Source organism: Myxocyprinus asiaticus, chromosome 36, assembly GCF_019703515.2.
Source record: "Myxocyprinus asiaticus isolate MX2 ecotype Aquarium Trade chromosome 36, UBuf_Myxa_2, whole genome shotgun sequence".
NCBI classification, from domain to species: Eukaryota; Metazoa; Chordata; class Actinopteri; order Cypriniformes; family Catostomidae; genus Myxocyprinus; species Myxocyprinus asiaticus.
The window spans coordinates 35,357,602-35,378,595 of record NC_059379.1 but is presented as its reverse complement, the minus strand read 5'-3'; the positions used below and the strand labels follow the sequence as shown (position 1 = coordinate 35,378,595).

Genomic DNA, 20,994 nt, shown 5'->3' with positions numbered 1-20,994 from the left:
ATATCTCAGCGCGAAGGGTTGCGGAGGCACTCTTCAGAATTATCTCCCAAGTGGAGATTCCGAAAGAAATCCTCACTGATCAGGGCACTACGTTTATGTCACGCACACTATGCTAACTGTATGAATTATTGGGGATTAAATCAATTCATACCAGCATTTACCACCCCAAATAGATGGCTTGGTCGAACGATTTAATCAGCCCCTAAAGAATATGATTCGTAAGTTTGTGCATGATGACGCTCGGAATTGGGACAGGTGGCTCGAGCCCCTATTATTTGCAGTTTGAGAGGTCCTGCAAGCCTCCACGGGGTTCTCCCCATTTGAATTATTATTTTGGCAAGGACTGCGCAGCATGCTCAACGTCCAACGGGAAAATTGGGAGGAGGGACCTTCAAACAGCAAAAACTAAATTCAATGTGTTCTTGACCTGAGAGCAAAACTCTACACACTGGGGCAATTAACAAAGGAGAATTTGCCCCAGGCTCAAGAACATCAAAGCCGGCTCTATAATAGAGGTACTCGACTATGGGAATTTACACCGGGAGATAAAGTCCTTGTATTTCTCCCCACATTGATCTCTAAATGACTCGACAAGTGGCAAAGGCCCTTTGAGGTCACACGGCGAGTTGGGGAAATCGATTATGAGGTGAAATGAATGGATAGAGGTGGAGCACATCAGATTTACCACCTCAACCTCCTAAAAGAGAGAGGCAGTTCCTGTGACTTTGGCGTTAGTGGTTCTGGAGAGGGAGGAACTTGGGCTGGAGGTGAACTTAAAAGCCACCGATTGAGTCACTCTGGTCACGTGTGATGACACCTCTCATCATCCCAAGTCACGGAGGTTGCCAGGTTGCAAGGAGAGTTCTCTGACGTGTTCTCGCCTCTCCCAGGTCGTACAAATCTCATAGAGCACCATATTGAAACAACCCCAGGGGTAGTGGTACCCAGTCATCCCTACCGATTACCCGAGCACAATAAAGAAGTGGTATGGCAAGAATTAAAGGCCAGGCTAGATATGGGGGTAATAGAAGAATCCAACAGTGACTGGGCCAGCCCGGTGGTTCTGGTTCCTAAGAGCGACGGCTCGGTCCGGTTTCGTGTGGATTATAGAAAAGTCAATGTGGTGTCTAAGTTTGATGCAAACCCAATGCCTCGGATTGATGAACTGCTCGATCAGTCAGGAGCGGCTCGCTTTTATTCGACACTGGATTTGACGAAGGGATATTGGCTGATCCCCTTAACTACCATGTCCCATGAAAAGACATTATTTTCCACACAGTTCTGATTACACCAATTCGTGGCCCTTCCGTTCAGTTTGTTCAGGGCCCTGGCTATGTTTCAGCGGCTCATCGACAGAATCCTCAGACCGCACGCTGCTTACACCGCTGCCTACATAGATTACATAATTATTTTCAGTAATGATTGTCAGCAGCACCTGCGGCATCTGAGGGCTGTCCTGAGATCGTTGAGATGGGCGGGACTCACGGCAAACCCAAAGAAGTGCACAACTGGGTGGGTGGAAGTACGGTATCCACTTGGGTCATTGGCAGGTGCAGCCCCAAATTGATAAGACCACAGCAATTGCAGCCTGCCTGAGACCTAAGACCAAAAAGGAGACAGTTCCTGGGGCTGGCTGGCTATTACCGGAGGTTTGTACCTAACTATTCGACCATAACCAGCCCGCTGACTGATCTGACTAAAAAGATGGCGCCAGATCCGGTCCAGTGGACACGTGGTTCACGTGGGTGAAAGCTGAACTTTGTGGCGGGCCGTTATTGCACTCACCTGACTTCTTTCTCCCTTTTATCATGCAGAAGGATGCATCAGACAGGGGGTTGGGAGCAGTACTGTCCCAGATGTTGGAGGGGGAGGAGCGCCACGTGCTGTACATTAGTCAAATCAAGTGGGTGGTCCTCACCCTCCGGTACTATCTGTTGGGGCGTGCTTTCACCCTCTGTTTGGACCACACCCTGCTTCAGTGGCTCCATCGCATGAAGGATGCCAACACGTGGATCACCCGTTGGTGTCTGGCTCTCCAGCCTTTTAAGTTCGAGGTGGTCCACAGGCCAGTGCTGTAGATGGCTGTTGCAGATTTCCTCTCCAGAAAAGGTGTGGGGGGTGGGGGGGATTAGGTGACAGGCCGGATGGCTCCTCGGCCTGAGTCGTGTGATGGGTGTAAGTGGAGATTGGGGTGTGGTCGAGCGACATCTGTGGAGAGCGAGGCCGGGAGAGGAAGAGCAGTAAGTATTGACACCTGTGGGAAATTATCTCTAATAGCTGTTTTGTGTTGCAGTGAAAGCTGGAGAGGGATATAAGGGCAGTCCAGACTGCCGGAGGAGAGAGAGAGAGATGCACGCAGCCGTGTTCGTGTGTGGTTGCATTTATGTTATGCTGAAAAGCAAACCTTTGTGTTATGCTAAAAAGTGGTGTAAAAATAAAGACTTAAAGGCTTCCTCCTTCACAACCCAGCCAGAGATCTGTTACAGCCAATTAATGAGGAGAGGAGGAACGCAAGACTTGGCCCGCTGAAAAATTCTCCTCAAAATATCTGTGTCCTTGCACACCTCACTCGTGCGATTCCTTAAGAAACTGCAGAAGAAGTATAGCATGAGGACAGCGGCTTCAGCTTTTGGAACGAAAGCAAACCGAGAGTGAAGCCCCTTGAGTTTCATGCACTCACAACACAATTAGTCTGAGCAAGCACCACATCCATGTGGGCTTGTCCAGGCAGATAAAACATCACTTCTGCATGTCAGAGGGATATATCACTCATTTTCATGTGATTGTGTATACATCTGCAAAACGTTATCTTTATAAAGACATTGTTAAGAATAATGCTCTTTTAGTTTCTTTTCAGTCCAAAGAAACACACAATATGACAGTAGTAACAATATTATTGGTTTGTATAAACTTAACCATGGATTTACTACAGTAAAACTGTAGGATCCATTTACTAACCATTGTTTTACAATAGTAATATTGTAGTAACTATGTAATCTTGAGGGAACACAAAACTATTGGGAGGGAACTAATGTGAAGGAACTCATTTCAGAAAATAAATTCCCTCTCTGTCCTCTGAGAGGCTCAGTAGAAGCTGAATAGGACATGTGTGTACAGTATATGTAAATTTATGTTCCAGTGTGGAAACAATTTGTGGTACAACCCTTCCCACTTTTTGCACCAAAAGTGTATTTTAATCACAAAAATGTTCAAGGCAGGAAACTGCAATGGTGTCAGATGTCCATTCCTTCTGAGTCAACAGCCTATAGTGTCTGAGTGAATTTAAGAAACATTTAATGGCACTATTTGCCTCACTTGGTGGTTTGGGGATCAGCGCTGGTTTCATATTCATACATTTTTTCCCCCAGACCAAATTCTAAATTACATTTCCAAAAGGAATTTGGTCACAGTGTCATCATCTAAATAACTTTACTGTCTCTGCCGTAAGCTAGCTATGGAACAAATAAACTAGTGTGATCAATTTAAATTATTTGTGAAATATATAGTGAAGTTAACTACCCAGTGAATCATTTGGTCTACTGATGCTATTTTAACCATAGCATGCTATATATACAAATCAAAACAGAAAAAGGCTTTAAATGGTCCAGTGTCACACTTTACAACAAGGCAAAAAATACATTCCTTTAGCACAGGGATTTTCAAACCTTTTTTCCAGTGGAATCCCTATGACTTAAATTGTTTACTTATGGTTGCTTCTGTCATTTTAAGAAACTTTAATCTTTTAAAACACATTTGCATTATTTTTGCTGCCTTTTAATAACCCTTTATACATTTATTTTCAAAAACCTACTAAATTTATGAATTTGATTCAGCATTGGCATTTATATAATAATGTCACAAACCCCAGTTTGAGAAACCCTGCTTTAGCATCTATCATATTCAGTCCAAATTTTCAGAAAGTCTTAATAGTGACATCTGAACTCTAACCTCTGACAAGCAGCTGGCTGTGGAAATCTTACAGTGAAAGATACAGTTTAAGTGCTCCTGACAAACAGTCTATGAGGCCTCCAAATTCCCACTGCTCATTACAATTATAATGAACAGGGTAGGTAAACTAGAGCAGATGTGTCCTAGTACAGTGCCTTTTCAATGTAAGCTTGAGCACTGTACCAAGGAAGGGGTCAGTTTCTCTGTGTGGCCCCTCTATAAATATAAACATTAACTAAGTCAAATAGGTCACACTCTTTTTTTTTTTTTTTTTTTCCATATACAGTATAGCAAGATATTTCTAACACTGTAGTATTGTAAAATAAATTTGTCTACATGTGTTCTCTATCTCTAGCCAACAGCTTTGGCATAAATAATGCTAAGTAGGGCAGAGGAGTAGACTTAGAGATTGCATTTATTTCAAGGAATAGTTCACTCATACATGAACATTCTGTCATCATTTACTCACCTTCGTGTTGTTTCAAACCGTATGACAATGACATTTTGATGCTTTGCAATCGGTGAGACATGTGATAACGTACTGTTTGGAGTCAAACCAGGCAAGATACATTTTCATGTGAAAATATCCAAGTTTATCCATATCCAAGTTTGAAAATGCACAAGCACAAATTAAATAAAACATTTCAACAGATAACTTTTGGTCTATTCCTTACACAAAGCGATTGTATGGCTTTAGAAGACCTGGAATTTAGTGAATAAGTTGTTTTTGTCATTACTGGTGCTTGACAGCTCCTGGTCCAGTCATTGTACAGAAAAGAGCAGTGTTCAAATTCTGGTGAACATCTCTTTTTGTGTTCCATGACAGAAAGAAAATCATACTGATTTGGAACAACACAAGGGTGTGTGAATTATGACTTGGGTGAACTATTCCTTTAGGTTGGCTTGTATTTGTGTTTGGAAAAAGAAATACATAAATAAATTGTTAATGGAAATATTGCAAATGTGTATACAATTATTTTTCTTTTAAGTTATAAAACTGTTTATTACTCATTACAAAATGCTACATAGCAACCTTGAGGGTTACTCCAGACAGTGTTGGAGTAATACATTTCTTGAAGTTTAGTTTCTACAACTAATACATCAAAAGGAAAAAAAGAGAAAAAATATATAATTGATTACCCCTAGGAGTATTGTGTTGCTTTCAAATTGGTACGTTCCCAAAATCTTTTGTGCAAAGAAATCATGCCTTTTTTAACTAAAAGCTTTTTCGGCAAGTGTTACACTTCATTTAATACATATGCAAATTTGACTGCTGCCAGCACTTACAATACAGACCTAATATTTAAACAATATATAAAACTTTTTTGTTGTTGTTGTTGCTTTCCTTAAACAGAAACAGATGGAAAATTTGTGTGTGTGTGCTTAACTAAGTGCTTCTAAAATGTATTTTCCCCAAATGTAATTTTAATATTCAGTTGTATCTCCTGATAAAATGTCCTCTGAGTAAGCGATCATAAGTGCACACTAGCAAATACAAAACACATTTTCTGACATGTAAGTAGTCCTGTTACTGCAGTTTATCCTCTCACAATCAAAAGTCATCCAAAATTGCCTCTCTAGCCCCACAGTTCAGAGCAGTCCAAAATTACAGTAGCAAGTGAGCATGATACAAAGTATGTTCAGTTTGTGAAGGTTATGTACAAGCACCTCAGTCCAACATTTAACAAACACATTCCACATTGCTCTGATGAACATGAGGGAGTTTGGCTGGATGTGACAGGAGCCAATAGTGAGGCCATCAGACAGTGGTCCATGAAGCTTGTGAAGCCAATCTTACATTTAATCACTAACATTTAAGATTCCTTCAAGGAAAGCTTAGTTAGTTTTATTTACATGTAACCGTGTAACACACCAAACTGAAATACTTAGGTCTCTTTTTTGCATTTTTATAAAATGTGAAATCTCATTGCTTAACCCTTATAGGATTGAAAAATAGACATCCAGAACTATCACACTGTTTCATTAAACATAACAACAACAAAACGTACAGTCAGGAGTAATTAGGAAAGTTTTAACCAGCTAGCCAGGCAGCTCTTGCATTTTCATATCATAGTGTTTAGACGAAAGAGTTCTGAGAGTTGACTGAAACAGCACTGCTGCATTGCACTTATTTGTCACTCAACTTTCCTTTGGACACCTCTGTGGACATTATGCTCATCTCCACTTGAGCACCTGTGCCAAGGCAACATGTTTTCGATCAAGACAACTGATACTTTCAGACAGTGTGGTGAGAACAAGCCACAAATTAGCCCAGTTGGCCCCTGTTCAAAGAAATGTGCAAATCATAAACTTGAGTGGCAAGAAGGTAAATATCAGAAACAACTGATCCCGTGATGAAGCATTTATAAAATACTGCAATCCGTTTGATACATAGTGTGACAATGCTTGATGGGATTTCTGGGGAGCATCAAGTTATTAAGTGTGGGTTGGGGGTCTCCAGCTACAGTCACCTAGGAGAGTTTAGTGCTGGGGTGCACTGAAGAGAGTTGCGGGGGACTGAAAGCTGGCTGGGGGTGGAGGGCCGACATCGGATAGAGGCCAGGGTGTAGAAGGTCCCCGTATGAGGTCCCCAATTGGTGCCTGTACATGTGGGTGGGGTTGGCGGCCAGGAATTGTCTCTGCATCATTAAGGAATGAATGGCAAAGGGGGGCATGAGGGGTGATATCACAGCCTGGTTCTTCAAGTACTGCAGTGGATGGGAGTAACTTGGGGTGATGTGGGAGCCCAAGCTTTCACACATGTCCTGTACCTGAGATACAAATGTCCCTGGATACAGCCCTTGGAACAGGTGGGAGTGCAAAGGAAACTTGTGACCCTCTGGAGTGTAGTTGTTGATGTGCACTGCATGTGCAGGTTCTGCTGGCTTCATGGACTCACCGTCAGCATCTGGTGTCCGTGATTTCCCTGGGCCATCTCTTTGTGTAGAGCAGTGCAAGGGTGTAACAGCCCGGATCTTCTTCTCCGGAGGTCCATTCTCTAACTCCTCGAGGTTCCTTTTCAGTGGCCGTGCAGTACAGATATTCTGTGGGCTACTTTTGGTGCTTAGAATGGGGCGAGCCATTTCCTCAATCTTGTAGCCTAAAGACTCATCTCCTCTGCCATTGTGTGCTTTCTCCAGAAGACTTGGGTGAGATTCTGGTACCTTTTTAGGTGTGGACACAGTCATGGGAGGAACCCGGCAGGCCCTGGGATGATAATCTAGACTTGAGTTCTGACCATTGCCTGTTTGATAGAGAGGAGAGTTTTTAATTTCCTGTTGCATTGTAGGATGTGGGATGCCACAGAGCGAGGATATGGAAAGAGGTTTGTGAGAAGAGGGTTTTGGGAGGCTCAAATCAGTTGGTTGCTCCTCTGCTACCCTTTCTGGAGGAGGCCCCTTTTCTTTCTGATTAAGCCGGGCACAGTAACTCAACCCAAAGTTGTCAGGATGCTGGGTTGAGGGGAAGCCCTGTGCAATCTCACAGTCCCGAGGATAAGTGTCCCTGCTAAGATACTTGCTTATCAGCTTCTTGCTCAGGTGGTGCTCAGTTTGTCTGCAGAGGTTGTGCAGGTGTGGTGAGGAATAAAAGTCACCTAAGAAGCTGGGAGCCTGGCCAGGACGAGGCATCTCTGCAGATTTCTCCATGCTGGAATGAGGATCAGCCCTCATAAGGTATGGCTCTCTTATCTGGCTAGGCTGTGACTGGGGTAGAGGTTCTCCCTCACTGCATCCCTCTTTCTGTGAGGCCTCTGTAGAGGACCTCCTGTCCTCACAACTCTTGGATTTAAAGCTCTGAGCATGCTGGATAACTGATGGCCGTTTGATCACTATGTTTGTCTCTGTAGTAGAGGAAGCCTGGGTGCTTTGCTGTCCAGCAGATGACCCTTCTGTACCACCTAATGATAACCTCCTACTCACTAATGGAGGTGGTGGCCCATATGGGTAATTATTAAGCAGTCCTGTGCCACTGACTTGAGAAAGCATCTTCTTCTTGGCTAAGGGAGACATAATGCCAGGATTGCCCCTGGGGTAGAGAAGTGGATTATAATTGAAGCATCCCTCTTCCTTTCTAGGGGGTTCAGCCCTTTCAGGTAAGAGTTCTGGAGTTGTGAGGGGTTTCTGCTTCAGAGTGGGCAGCACCATTCCCACCTGGTTCTGGTTCTCATTTGGCCCAGATGGTTCTATGTTTCCAAGTGCACCTGACAGTACCTTGTATTCTAGCATCCCATGCTCCCATTGGTCTGGAGTCTGAGACCTGGGAAGAGGGTGAGTGTGACGCAGAGGCATGGCAGCAACAGCAACAGGTAACACATCACAATCCTCTGACTTCAGTGGTGCACCATCTTGCGGAAGTGAGGGCAGCACATTCCCATTTGCCCGCTCATACGTGTTATGGAGCACAGCTTTCTCCTCTTCCTCCTTGACATCCAGCTGCACACCCTCATCCTCAGTAAGAGGACTCTTTGCATCTTTGTTCTTATGGGCTAGAGCCTGGAACTGCTGGCTCTCCTGCTTTTCCAACAGCTTCTCTTGGAACTGTTCCTTGTCCTCTTTGTCCTCCACTCCCTACAGACACAGACACAGACACACATGAAGAAACAATACTTACTAACAGAGTCACATACAGAGACAGGATAAGCATAGAGTGCTTCTTATGCTAATGTAAGTAAGTCCACCTTTTAGCTACAGGTGGATTATGTTTTTTTTTTCTGCTGGTTAGGATGCTCAAAAAAAAAAGAACACTGTTTTTACAGAGCCACAGTGTTAACTCTTTTGGGGAATAACCTACATATGGCCTGCTTGTAGTTGTCTCTGCATCTTTTGCTGGAAAGGAAAAATTAATTTTTGTATTTTTTTCAGTGAACTATTTCCTCACGGCAGATTTCACAATACCTTCCCTATACAAATACCTCTTTCCTCTTTTTACACAAATGAGATAAAAGATGAGACTGTGTAAGTGTTTCCTCATTTCTGGGCTGAATGTATCACTCCCAAGATCCTCTAAATGCACTCTGCTTAAATGAGAGCAGATAACAGAGTCAGAACGATTGCATAGAAGCGACAGCTGACAGCTGCTGCCAACCCTGCGATCCAGGGCATGATGCAAGTTTTGCACTTTAGACAAACTTTAGATATCTCTAATAAGCAGATGCTTGCCGGAACTTCAGAGTGGTGACAGCGGTGAGCCCCGCCCATCCATTTATTACCAGTGTTGGAGAAGGAGATGCACAGATGTTTGACATAAGCTGGTGTCAAAGAAAAGGCTGGCTCATCCCTTTCACTCCATTTCCCCACTTAACCCATAAGAAACATGCAACTGCATGTGAATAATCGCAGGTTCATACATCACATTACACAGCGCAGAGACAAACAGCTTGTTGCAGCTTCTTTTTGTAGGCTTGAAAACAGCATGATTAGCTTGATCCATTATCTGATGACTTTCATGAGTGCAATTATGCTACTTTGTATTACTGTCCACACATCCAGTGTGTTGCTCAAAAGAGAATTAATCGCTTTTCTATTCACTCTTTGAGGGGACACATATTTAATGCTGAAGTGTCATTTTTTCAATTTTGAAATAATGTCTCCTGTCCAAGCTTAACATGCAGAGACAACTATCAAAATCAAATCAAATCAAATCAAATCAAATCACTTTTATTGTCACACAGCCATATACACAAGTGCAATGGTGTGTGAAATTCTTGGGTGCAGTTCCGATCAACATAGCAGTCGTGACAGTGATGAGACATATACCAATTTACAATAACATCAGATTAACACAACACAATTTAAAGTCTAATATACACATAATTACACAGAACACAATATACAAATAATAACATACAATGTACAGTATACAATACACACAATATAGATACACATTATTCAATAAAAAAAGTATATATAGTATATATAGAATTTACAGTAGGTTGTATTGTACTGTATTGACATTCAGGCTGTCGGTTAATAGTAAGTTGTTTAGAGAGAATATAATATAATAATAATATCATTTATGACAGTCCGGTGTGAGATATAAGAGTAAGAGTGCTGTGCAGTGCTGATGTATTTTGATCGTGGGAGATCAAGAGTTCAAAAGTCTGATTGCTTGGGGGAAGAAGCTATCATGAAGTCAGCTGGTGCGGGTCCTGATGCTGCGATACCGCCTGCCTGATGTAGCAGTGAGAACAGCCCATGGCTCGGGTGGCTGGAGTCTCTGATGATCCTCCGAGCTTTTTTCACACACCGCCTGGTATATATGTCCTGGAGGGAGGGAAGCTCACCTCCGATGATGTGTCTGGCAGTTCGCACCACACTTTGCAGTGCTTTGCGGTTGTGGGCTATGTTATTGCCATACCAGGCGGAGATGCAGCCAGTCAGGATGCTCTCTACAGTGCAGGTGTAGAACCGTGTGAGGATGTGGCAGTTCATTCCAAACTTCCTCAGCCGTCTCAGGAAGAAGAGGCACTGATGAGCCTTCTTCACAATGACTTCAGTGTGGATGGACCATGTGAGTTCCTCAGTGATGTGGACACCCAGGAACTTGAAGCTGCTGACTCTCTCCACTGGTGCTCCATTGATGGTGATGGGACTGTGTTCTCTGTCTTTTCTTCTGAAGTCCACCACAAGCTCCTTTGTCTTACTGATGTTGAGGGAGAGGTTGTGCTCCTGACACCAGTGTGTCAGAGTGTGCACCTCCTCTCTGTAGGCTGTTTCATCATAGTCAGTGATCAGACCTACCACCATCGTGTCATCAGCAAACTTAATGATGGCATTGGAGCTATGTGTTGCCACACAGTCATGTGTGTACAAGGAATACAAGAGTGGGCTGAGAACACAGCCCTGTGGGGCTCCAATGTTGAGGGTCAGTGATGAGGAGATGTTGCTGCCTATTCTAACCACCTGGCGTCTGCTTGACAGGAAGTCCAGGATCCAGCTGCACAGCGAGCTGTTTAAGCCCAGAGCCCGGAGTTTCTCATCAAGCTTGGAGGGCACTATGGTGTTGAATGCTGAGCTGTAGTCTACAAACAACATTCTCACATAAGTGTACTTTTTTTCCAGGTGGGAGAGAGCAGTGTGTATTGTAGATGCAATGGAATCATCAGTGGAGCAGTTGTTGCGGTAAGCAAACTGCAATGGGTCTAAAGAGAGAGGCAGCACAGAGCAGATGTGATCTCTGATTAGTCTCTCAAAGCATTTGCTGATAATGGGGGTCAGAGCAACAGGATGCCAGTCATTTAAGCAAGTGATTTTTGATTGCTTTGGAACAGGCACAATGGTGGACGTTTTAAAGCATGTGGGGACTACAGACAAAGAGAGGGAAAGGTTGAAAATGTCCGTAAAAACATCAGCCAGCTGGTTTGCGCACGCTCTGATGAAGTGGCCCGGAATGCTGTCTGGACCCGCGGCTTTGCGGATATTCACCCGTCGGAAGGATCGGATTACATCCGCTACAGAGACGGAGAGTGAACTAACCTCTGTAGGTTCGGCCGCGAGAGCTCTCTCCGCGAGGGCGGTGTTATTTCCCTCAAAACGAGCATAAAATGTATTTAGCTCATCTGGGAGAGAGGCAGCGGTGTTCATAGCAGAGTTTTTATTCCCTTTAAAGTCCGTGATGATGTTAATTCCCTGCCATATGCTTCTAGAGTTGGTGGTGTTAAACTGTCCTTCAATCTTGTTCCTGTACTGCCGTTTTGCTGTTCTGCTGTTCTGGGCTGGCTTGTTTATGCTCCTCCGCGTTCCCGGAATTCCACACATTAAGTGCCGCGCGAACATCGCTATTAATCCACGGCTTCTGGTTCGGATAGATCCGTATTGTTCTGGTCAGAACGACGTCCTCTACGCACTTTCTGATGAAACACATTACACTATCAGCGTAAAGCTCGATGTCATCATCAGAGGCGGACCGGAAACATCTCCCAGTCCGTGTGATCAAAACAGTCTTGTAGCGTAGAAGTAATAGGGGTGTAAAAATGAAGTTTCAATGCATCAACTATGGAATTGAACATTTAATTACAACTACTATTATAAAACACAATGTTTTACATGTTCAGATCTTATCCAAAATACATTTCTTGACCTATGTTTAGTTCAGTTAACTTTTCCAATCTATCAAATCAAGATCCTAATTATATCTCCAGCATGTATGTAGTCAGTCAGTATTTGTGCATGATTGTCCTTCTATTTACATCTGTATCAGCAAATATTTTAGAATCTTATAATTATGAATTAATTATAGCACATAATATAATATAATTATATTGTTATATAAATTATTGCATATTGTTGTGAATCTTACCACAAGAATCAAATCGTGACCATATTTCAGATTTTATGATCATTACATCATTCTGCTAAAATTCGTAATTGAATCAAATCATTGTCAAAGCTAATATTTGCACCCCTAATAAGAAGCCATTTGTAGGTTCAAATTCTCCAAAAAGTGTAAACACTGTGGCTCTGAGACACTATCAAAACGGTTGTGTTTGTTTGAGCATCCGACCAAGCCGACCGCAAAGATTGGCTCAACCAATGGTGAGAGTTTGGGGAGGGACTATCGCTTTGCCCAACTAAAAGATGAGGGAGTGTTTATGGAAACCTGTTTGAAAACGATAATGACTTTTTTAAATGATCATAATGCGAGTCGTGCAGAAGGTACATACTGTGCTTTAGGCATGGTAAAGTTGGGGACCTTTCACTTGAGGGGTCGCTTTGTGTCATGCCTTTTGGGTACTTGTACAAGCTAGTAGAAATGTCTTTGGAGCCACAAGCAGCTAATCACTAGGAGGCTAAATTACCCTAGTGTAATAGGGTGTGACCACCAGTTGGCACAGTGTGTATCATTCAATAGCCTTGGTTGTATTTGGTGCCTAAGGAAGGACTAATTTTACAGTGCTTACAATGCTCTGATTCTTAGCAGAGCAGCGTGCCTATATTTGTCCATGCCCTGATTATACTCCCCTGACATGCAGGCCCCCAAGATAACTCCCAGCATCTATCTCTCCAAATTTTCTCTTTGAGATCTATAACTCTGCTTTAAGTGTTTTTTCCCCTCCATTCAACACTCCAGTGTTGTCATCGACTCTGCCTTCAACAGAGAATTCCATTTTCATTTTCTGCCTTGTACAATGTACAATCAATTATCTGGAGAGGTCTTTCAAATTACACAACATACCAGACAGATGAGCTAGGCATGCCTCTGGAAAAAAACGTACAACAGGTCTTTTTGTTTCCACACCACAACTTATTACTCATTTCATGAGCGGTAGAAATGAATGCGTGCCATGTAATGGCTTTAAAATGAGTCTAAATATGACAATTCGTGAGAAATTTTCAAACAGCTCTCTGTAATCATTTACTTATTCATGTGAAAATAATAACTCGATTCTCATTCCCTTCCACAGCCATGCTCATCTTTTTTCACATTTATGCTTAACTGGAGAGACATTTGCAAATCACCATGGATTTATTGGCTTTTAGGGATAAAAATAAGCCCACAATTTATATAAGAACAAAACTATGGCATGCATTGGCTCACTGCATATTGGTTTCTCAGATGTGATAGAAAAACATTTCCACCACAGCTGCTCTGTGCAAAAAAGGTCTCGTCGATAAAAGTAACTTTGTTATGATTTGCCCCACAATTCACCTTCTTTAAATTGATTTGTGAATAAAACTCAGAGGGAGTTTATGGAAAAAGGAACAGGGGAGAAAAACCTTGTGCGCTTCAGTCAAGGGATTCACTGAAAATAAAAGAATCAGGCATTAGGTATAAATCGTTTGCAGAGAAATGCCATTTGATTTCCATGCTGCAGTGCAGTGGTCAGAGCTTCCAATTCAGCCCAGATAATTATGTTAAAACCAGCTGCTCCTGACAGCACTATTCTTTCACCCTTCTGACAGCTTATTTGTTAAGGAAAGTTTTTCTTTTCAGCCTTTTTTTTTTGTGTTGCCACTTTTTCACTGACATGGTGTAGGTACTGGTACAGGAATCGGTGCCGAATCTTGAATAATTCCATAGCAGAAAAGGTTGTTCTAGGCTGGTAAAATGGGCTACATAAAACCTGCTGGTCTTGAACCAGGAAACGCTACTGGGAAAGGCCAGGGAGCGAGATAACGTTTCAGTTAGAAAACAGGTAAATAGTGTGTTTTTGATAGATGCTGCTCTGAAACAGGCTGAATGAAATAATGAAACACTGACCGGATCCAGGAATTTATCTGCAGCATCCTTTTCATTCCGAGATCTTGGATTTTGTTCATCCTTAGGGCGCTTCATGGCTGTCAACTTTGCTTTGACAGCCCCATCCTGGGTGCAACCGTCCTGTTTGCGGGGTTTGGCGGGAGGAAGCGGTTTGTCCTCCTCTCCTTTAGTAAATCTCTCATAGGGCAGGATGAGCCTGAGGAAAAGCAGGAAGTGATACAGGTTAGCAGAATGAGACTGATTCATTATTTGTTTGAACTTCTACTGGCTTACACAGTCCTGTCTTCCTTCCTGAACTGATAATAAAAATAACTGATAGCATTGTTTTGTGTAAACTGTTTTCTTAGACAAACTGTGGAGCTGACTGATGCATGACATCATGAAAGTCAAAAAAAGTAATTTGTATTATTGTTGTGAACAATATATAACAATATATAACAATATATATATACCGATACTAATATATATATATATATATATATATATATATATATATACCGATCAGACACAATGTTAAAACCACCTGCCTAATATTGTGTAGGTCCCCCTCGTGCCACCAAAACAGTGCCAGCCCGCATCTCAGAATAGCATTCTGAGATGTTATTCTTCTCACCACAATTGTACAGAGCGGTTATCTGAGTTACCATAGACTCTGTCAGTTCGAACCAGTCTGGCCATTCTCTGTTGACCTCTCTCATCAACAAGGCATTTCCATCCACAGAACTGCTGCTCACTGGATGTTTTTTGTTTTTGGCATCATTCTGAGTAAATTCTAGAGACTGTTGTGTGTGAAAATCCCAGGAGATCAGCAGTTACAGAAATACTCAAACCAGTCCATCTGTCACCAACAATCATCCATGTGATTATCTAATGTGCCAATCATGTGGCAGCAGTGCAGTGCATAAAATCAAGCAGATACGGGTCAGGAGCTTCAGTAAGTATTCAGAATGGGGAAAAAATTTGATATCAGTGATTTGGACCGTGGCGTGATTGTTGGTGCCAGATGGACTGGTTTGAGTATTTCTGTAACTGCTGATCTCCTGGGATTTTCACACACAACAGTCTCTAGAATTTACTCAGAATGATGCCAAAAACAAAAAACATCCAGTGAGCGGCAGTTCTGTGGACAGAATTGCCTTGTTGATGAGAGTGGTCAACAGAGAATGGCCAGACTAGTTCGAACTGACAGAGTCTATTGTAACTCAGATAACCCCTCTGTACAACAGTGGTGAGAAGAATAGCATCTCAGAATGCTATTCTGAGATGTGGGTTGGCACTGTTTTGGTGGCATGAGGGGAACCTACACAAGGCAAAAAAGGATTTGCACACTTTCTGGTTGTCAAACATCAGTGGAACATGTCCATAGTTAATGTGATTATGAACTACACTGTTGGATATTCTCCTAAGATACCTGTGTGAACATGACTGACTTCATATTGCCACAATTGCCCTGGGACCAGTTGGCTGAAATTTACTACAAAAATATTTTAGAAAAGTGAAAATTAGTCCTAAGAAAAGGTCTCACATTATTTGTTTGCAGATGCCTGGAGGCCACTGTATGCACACTTCAACAATGAGGCAAGTTGGGTAAAATTTTGTGAATAAAGCACTTGATTATGGCTTCAACTAATGATTAGTCTTTGTTTTTTCTTCAATTAATTGATTAATCTTATAAAAAAGTGACATTTTATTTCCCGTATTTTAATAAAATATATTATTTAAAAAACAAATGATTAAGGATATAACGCTTCACAAATGTATACGCTCACTTGAGGTGAATACATTTTTTATTCAATAAGAGGAAATGTGCATAAACTATAATGGAAACACATTTACCGAATAAACTCCTATCGAATTTGTAAGGAATAAAAGTTGCACATCAAAAAGTTCATGTGACTGAAAAACTCGTTCATTACTGAACTAACCAGCGGAGCAATCATCGCATCTGAAATAATGCTCTGGTCATCCTGAAATAATGATGTCTAGAAAATCCAAAGCCTACAAAGAGTTTGCAGAGCAAGTAAGTCGAAAACAAACTTGAACTGTAGGGAATAGAAGATTTATTGACACTTTTGAAAAATACCTTATAAGTCCGCATGGTATGGTCATAAGGTTGGATGAATGCACATATATAGCACTCCGAGAAGAGTGTGACACGCCGTTGCTCCCAGCGCTGTTGCTCCCAAACATGAGACAAAGTTCTTGTCTGCATGCTCTAAACCGGCAGTATTAAAAATTTAAAAAAAATCACAGTAGCTAAAATTTCTCTGGAAGTGACGATTTCATCCTTTTGAACTCCCTTGGATGTTCGCACATTGATTTTGCAATAATATGTTTTTTCGCATAAATTAAATTCGCAACTTGGATGGAAACACATCTATCGTGAGGTGTGTTGAATTTGGTCAGGAAAAAATGGGATGTGTTTGGAAAAGTTATATTTATTTCTCCTTTTTTTATGTAGTTTTTTCAACCCAGTCTCATGACAAGTCGTAATTATTGAAAGAGATGGCAAAACTCTAAGAACTCGTTGACTTGTAAAAAAAGTACAACATGAACTCCAATTGAGAAAAATATGGAATGAGTAACCAAATTTGTTCACATACAATTCCGGTCTTTAAATAAAGTGTTGGATAGAGGGCTTGTGTTGTATTTACATCATGTTGTAATTACCGTAATTACGAGTTCTTTGAAGACGTGAACGCTTTTTACAAGTTGTAAACTCGAAATTCTATGAAAGCTCCGACTTGACAGCTGTGTCGTCATTCAAATATGGTTAAAGTTAAAAGTTAAAGTAAATAACAGTTAAAGTATCATTACCTGGAATGTCTTCTTTCTTTTTAAACATGTTGTAACAACATACAGAGGTGAATTAATGAATTAATGTAATGATTACATTAATTACAAAGCTGTTTTGGCTTTATGAGTGTTGTCATAGAATAACTTTGGAGGTAGAGTAGAACCTTTGAGTTGCCATCTTGTAATTACAGTAATTCCAACACGACATGAATGCAGCATAGGTAAAGTTTGATACCTGTTTTGTATTGATTTGAAATTCTGTTTGTTGATTGGCTGGTCTAAGTCGTACCTTTTCGATATCTTACAGTTTTCTCATGTTGTGTTTTTTAGTACTGGTACAACAAAATGAAAAACAAAAAAAAATATGCACTATTGGTGCATAATTGATGTTTTATTTATTTTACTGTTCTTCTTCTTTGAAGGCAGCATAAGGCTAATGCAATCAAAGATAAGAAGACAGTGTAAAACTATGATTCATTTTAATATATCGCAGTTTAACACTCTTCAACTGATAGAGAGGCTTATTAATTGGCTAAAGGGCACACAACAATATGATGCCTTTTTAGTCTTGTAGTTTGAAGTTTTCATAATACCTTCAATGTGATTAATGAGTGCGAGTGGGAACTGTTGGAGACATGCGGAATTATAAATATCTACTGTGACACACCAGCTGTAATAAAAATACATTTCACATCTCTTGCATCACGATCAACAAATGTGGAAAAAAGGGGTAGCAGAAAGAACCAGCGATTAATATGACAGAGAGCACAAAATACGGCTGACTACTCTATCACAATTATTATTTTTTCCCTTTTTCATATCGCTACAATCACTCCCAGCATCCTCCAGTTCTCTCTATCTTTTCCTTCCATTCTGGTTTAAAAAGATCTAGCAGCATCTCAAGAGGAATTCATCTCCACTAGTTTGTAGCCATGTGTTTACTCAATGGGAGGTGTTCGGGGCTCTCAGAGTCGGGACACTCTGAGCACACTCAGACAGGGGCTGTACGGGAAAACTATGCCGGCTGAGGTTTGGCGACTGGCCAATGGTAAAGCTAAGCAAGAGCCCACAGGGAACATTTATCTTCAGATCCCATTACCAAAAGAGTTTAAACATGTTACAGCTGCTAAAAGTGGAAAACGGCTTGGGTCCGCACAGTCAAATCAAAATAGCAGGCAGCTGCCAAATAACTGATTCCCACTGTAATGTTTCAGGCCATGTTTACATAACGGAGGCATAATAATGCACACAATGACTTATCTTGTTCACAGCTAATCCGCAGAAAACTCTCTCGTCTGGAACTAAGGGGCTGTTTTTCAAATCCCCACAGAGTCCTTATTGAGCTTTAACTGTGTCTTGTAACACCCCAATTCTAAATTGCATGCAAAAAGCAAAAGTACATTTACACATTATTCTATTTTGATATTCCAGAGGGATAATTGATATCAGATGATTCTGTTTTAATTAGCATATTTTGATGTTTCTTTAAAAGAATAGTTCACCCAAAAATGAAAATTCTCACATTATTCACTTTCCCTGATGCCATCCCAGATGTGTTTCTTCAGCAGAACACAAATGAAGATTTTTAGAAGATCTGAGCTCTGTCATGTCCTTATAATGCAAGTAAACAGGTGCCAGCAATTTAACAGTCCAAAAGTCATATTTAGGCAGCATAAAAGTAATCCACACGACTCCAGTCAATCAGTGAATGTCTTCAGAAGTGAATCGATAGGTTTATGTAAGAAACAAGTCCATAATTAAAACATATTTAACTTTAAATCACAGCTTCCGTCCAGGGCTCTAATGCTGTTTGAAATGGCCAAACTATCGTGTGACATTCGTTCTTCTGTTGTAAATAAGCGGCGCTTCTGAATTTTCGCATGAACTTGCCGACGTGCTTACATCACGCGACAGCTACGTGATGCGTCAACTGCTGGCAGGAAGTGCTTTTTTTAAGTTAATAACATTTTAATTATCAATTTATTTTTTACACAAGCGTATCAATTTGCTTCAGAAGACATTCATTGATCGACTGGAGTCGTGTGGATTACTTTTAATGCTGCCTAAATGTGACTTATGGACCGTCAAAGTGCTGGCACCCATTTACTTGCATTATAAGGACCTGACAGAGCTCAGATCTTCTTCTAAAAATATTCATTTGTGTTCTGCTGAAAACACACATCTGGGATGGTATCAGGGAAAGTGAATAATGAGAGAATTTGAATTTTTGGGTGAACTACAGGCACTTTTATGTCCTAGAGATTGATTTTTATTAAAACTGATTTCTAAATAAACTTTTTTTTCTTTTTGTTATATGAAGCTCACATTAAAAAGTATTGAAATGTTTTTACTAATGATTTGACCCCGAATTTAAATCTTAAAGTATAAAAACCTTTTAAATACATTTTTAATGTCAAAACTATGATAATCTAAACAAAAAAGTGAAATAAACAAACCATTATTGTGCAAAAAAAAAAAGTTGGTCCATGACCTTAATGAAGTTTTACCAAAAGTGAATGTACTTGTTTGGAGACAGCAGTGTCTGTTAATATCACTTGAAATCAGTATATTTTTGTGAATCATTTACAATCAAGATGCAAATTTGTATATATGTAATATGTATATTGTGTGTGTGTGTGTGTGTGTGTGTGTGTGTGTGTGTGTATATATATATATATATATATATATATATATAGACACACACACACACACACACACACACACACAATATATAAACAGTATATACTTGCACGAATATAAACAGTTGACAAATTAAACTAGTAAGAGTGTTACTCTTAAGTGTGTTTTAAGAGAGTTTATTATTTTATTATTATTTCTAAAAATCAACAGGGCCAAAACTGCCAAAAGCTGAAGAAACACCCATTGTCTGGGTACTTTTTATGTGTGAAAGCATGTGAGAGCGTTGAGATAAGAATGGAAATAGCCCTCCGCCACAAGGTGAGAATTCAAGGAATAAATAAATGATGACTAAAATCCCAACTCATTCTCTCCACATGACCATTTATGGGAATAACAAGTCACTGTTCCCTTCCCATTGCAGTTCACTGAAAAAAAAATGAGAAAACTGAATAACTCAGAAAGTCTTTCCTTACAAATTTGGCTGTGGAGTGTTTGCTCTGAGGAAATTTTTTTTGAAGAGGTTGAGATTTAAATTTTTGTTATTTTCATTGAGCTGAGCAGCTGTCAGATAGACAGTAGTATTACTCTATTTCATATAGGCACAATGCCAAATGCAGGAAATGTGCAGTTAAAATGTTCCAATTTAAAATCGATTCAACAATACAGGTACACATACACAGTTCACAGCAAATCCAAATTCTAAATTATGATGTATTTTCCTTGTCAGTCTGTATATACAGTATGTGGGTTGTAACTGCATCTAATAGGGGTGAGGTAAAAAAAATAATTTTCAAATTTATCTAAAGTGACTTACAAATGAAGAACATAAGCAATTTGTCATACAAAAGCCAACAATATCTGAAGTATCACACTGCCAATTTCCAAAACGTATCTGGAATAGTACAGAAGCTAGAGCAAAAGAAAGAAACAGACAGAGACAAAGATTTTATTTTTATTAAATTAAATAAGAAGCGCAAAATATAGCGCACAAGTACTATGGACCACTTTTATGATACTTTAATGATGCTTTTGCATCCTTTTGAAGCTTGACAGCTCTAGTATAAAAGAGCGACTAGTAGCCTACATTTCTCAAGATTTCTCCTGTTTTGTTCCCAGACGAAAAGCATGTCAAAGGGTTTGGAACAACATAAGGGTGAGTAAGTAATGACAGTAATTTTCTACATAGGTGCAAATATTCCTTTACTTTTGTTAGGGACACGTCCCCATGCAAAGAGATATAAGTGTAAGCAAGTGTGCACTAAAAACACATGTAGTACAAGAAAGGGAGAAGGTGCTGCGTGAAAAGAGCAAGACCACTGACAGCGTCTGCCTTCGAAATCAAAATAAGCTTGATTGTAAGGAAAATGTACCATTTTGTCACAAATGATGTGGTGGAATACATTTCCCTGG

The 20,994-nt window shown here is 40.5% G+C and overlaps 1 protein-coding gene across 2 annotated transcripts in view; it reads right to left on the bottom strand.

Moving 5' to 3' along the window:
* Positions 1-4,921: 4,921 nt before the first annotated feature.
* Positions 4,922-20,994, bottom strand: part of arid5b (AT-rich interaction domain 5B) — a 199,951-nt gene continuing 183,878 nt past the window's right edge. For both annotated transcript variants that reach the window (XM_051673717.1, XM_051673718.1), the window contains exons 9-10: positions 14,149-14,344; positions 4,922-8,516 (exon numbers count right to left, since the gene is read on the bottom strand). In XM_051673717.1, the coding sequence (XP_051529677.1) occupies positions 6,420-8,516; positions 14,149-14,344 (2,293 nt within the window). In that variant the 3' untranslated portion in view covers positions 4,922-6,419. The remainder of the gene's footprint in view (positions 8,517-14,148; positions 14,345-20,994) is intronic.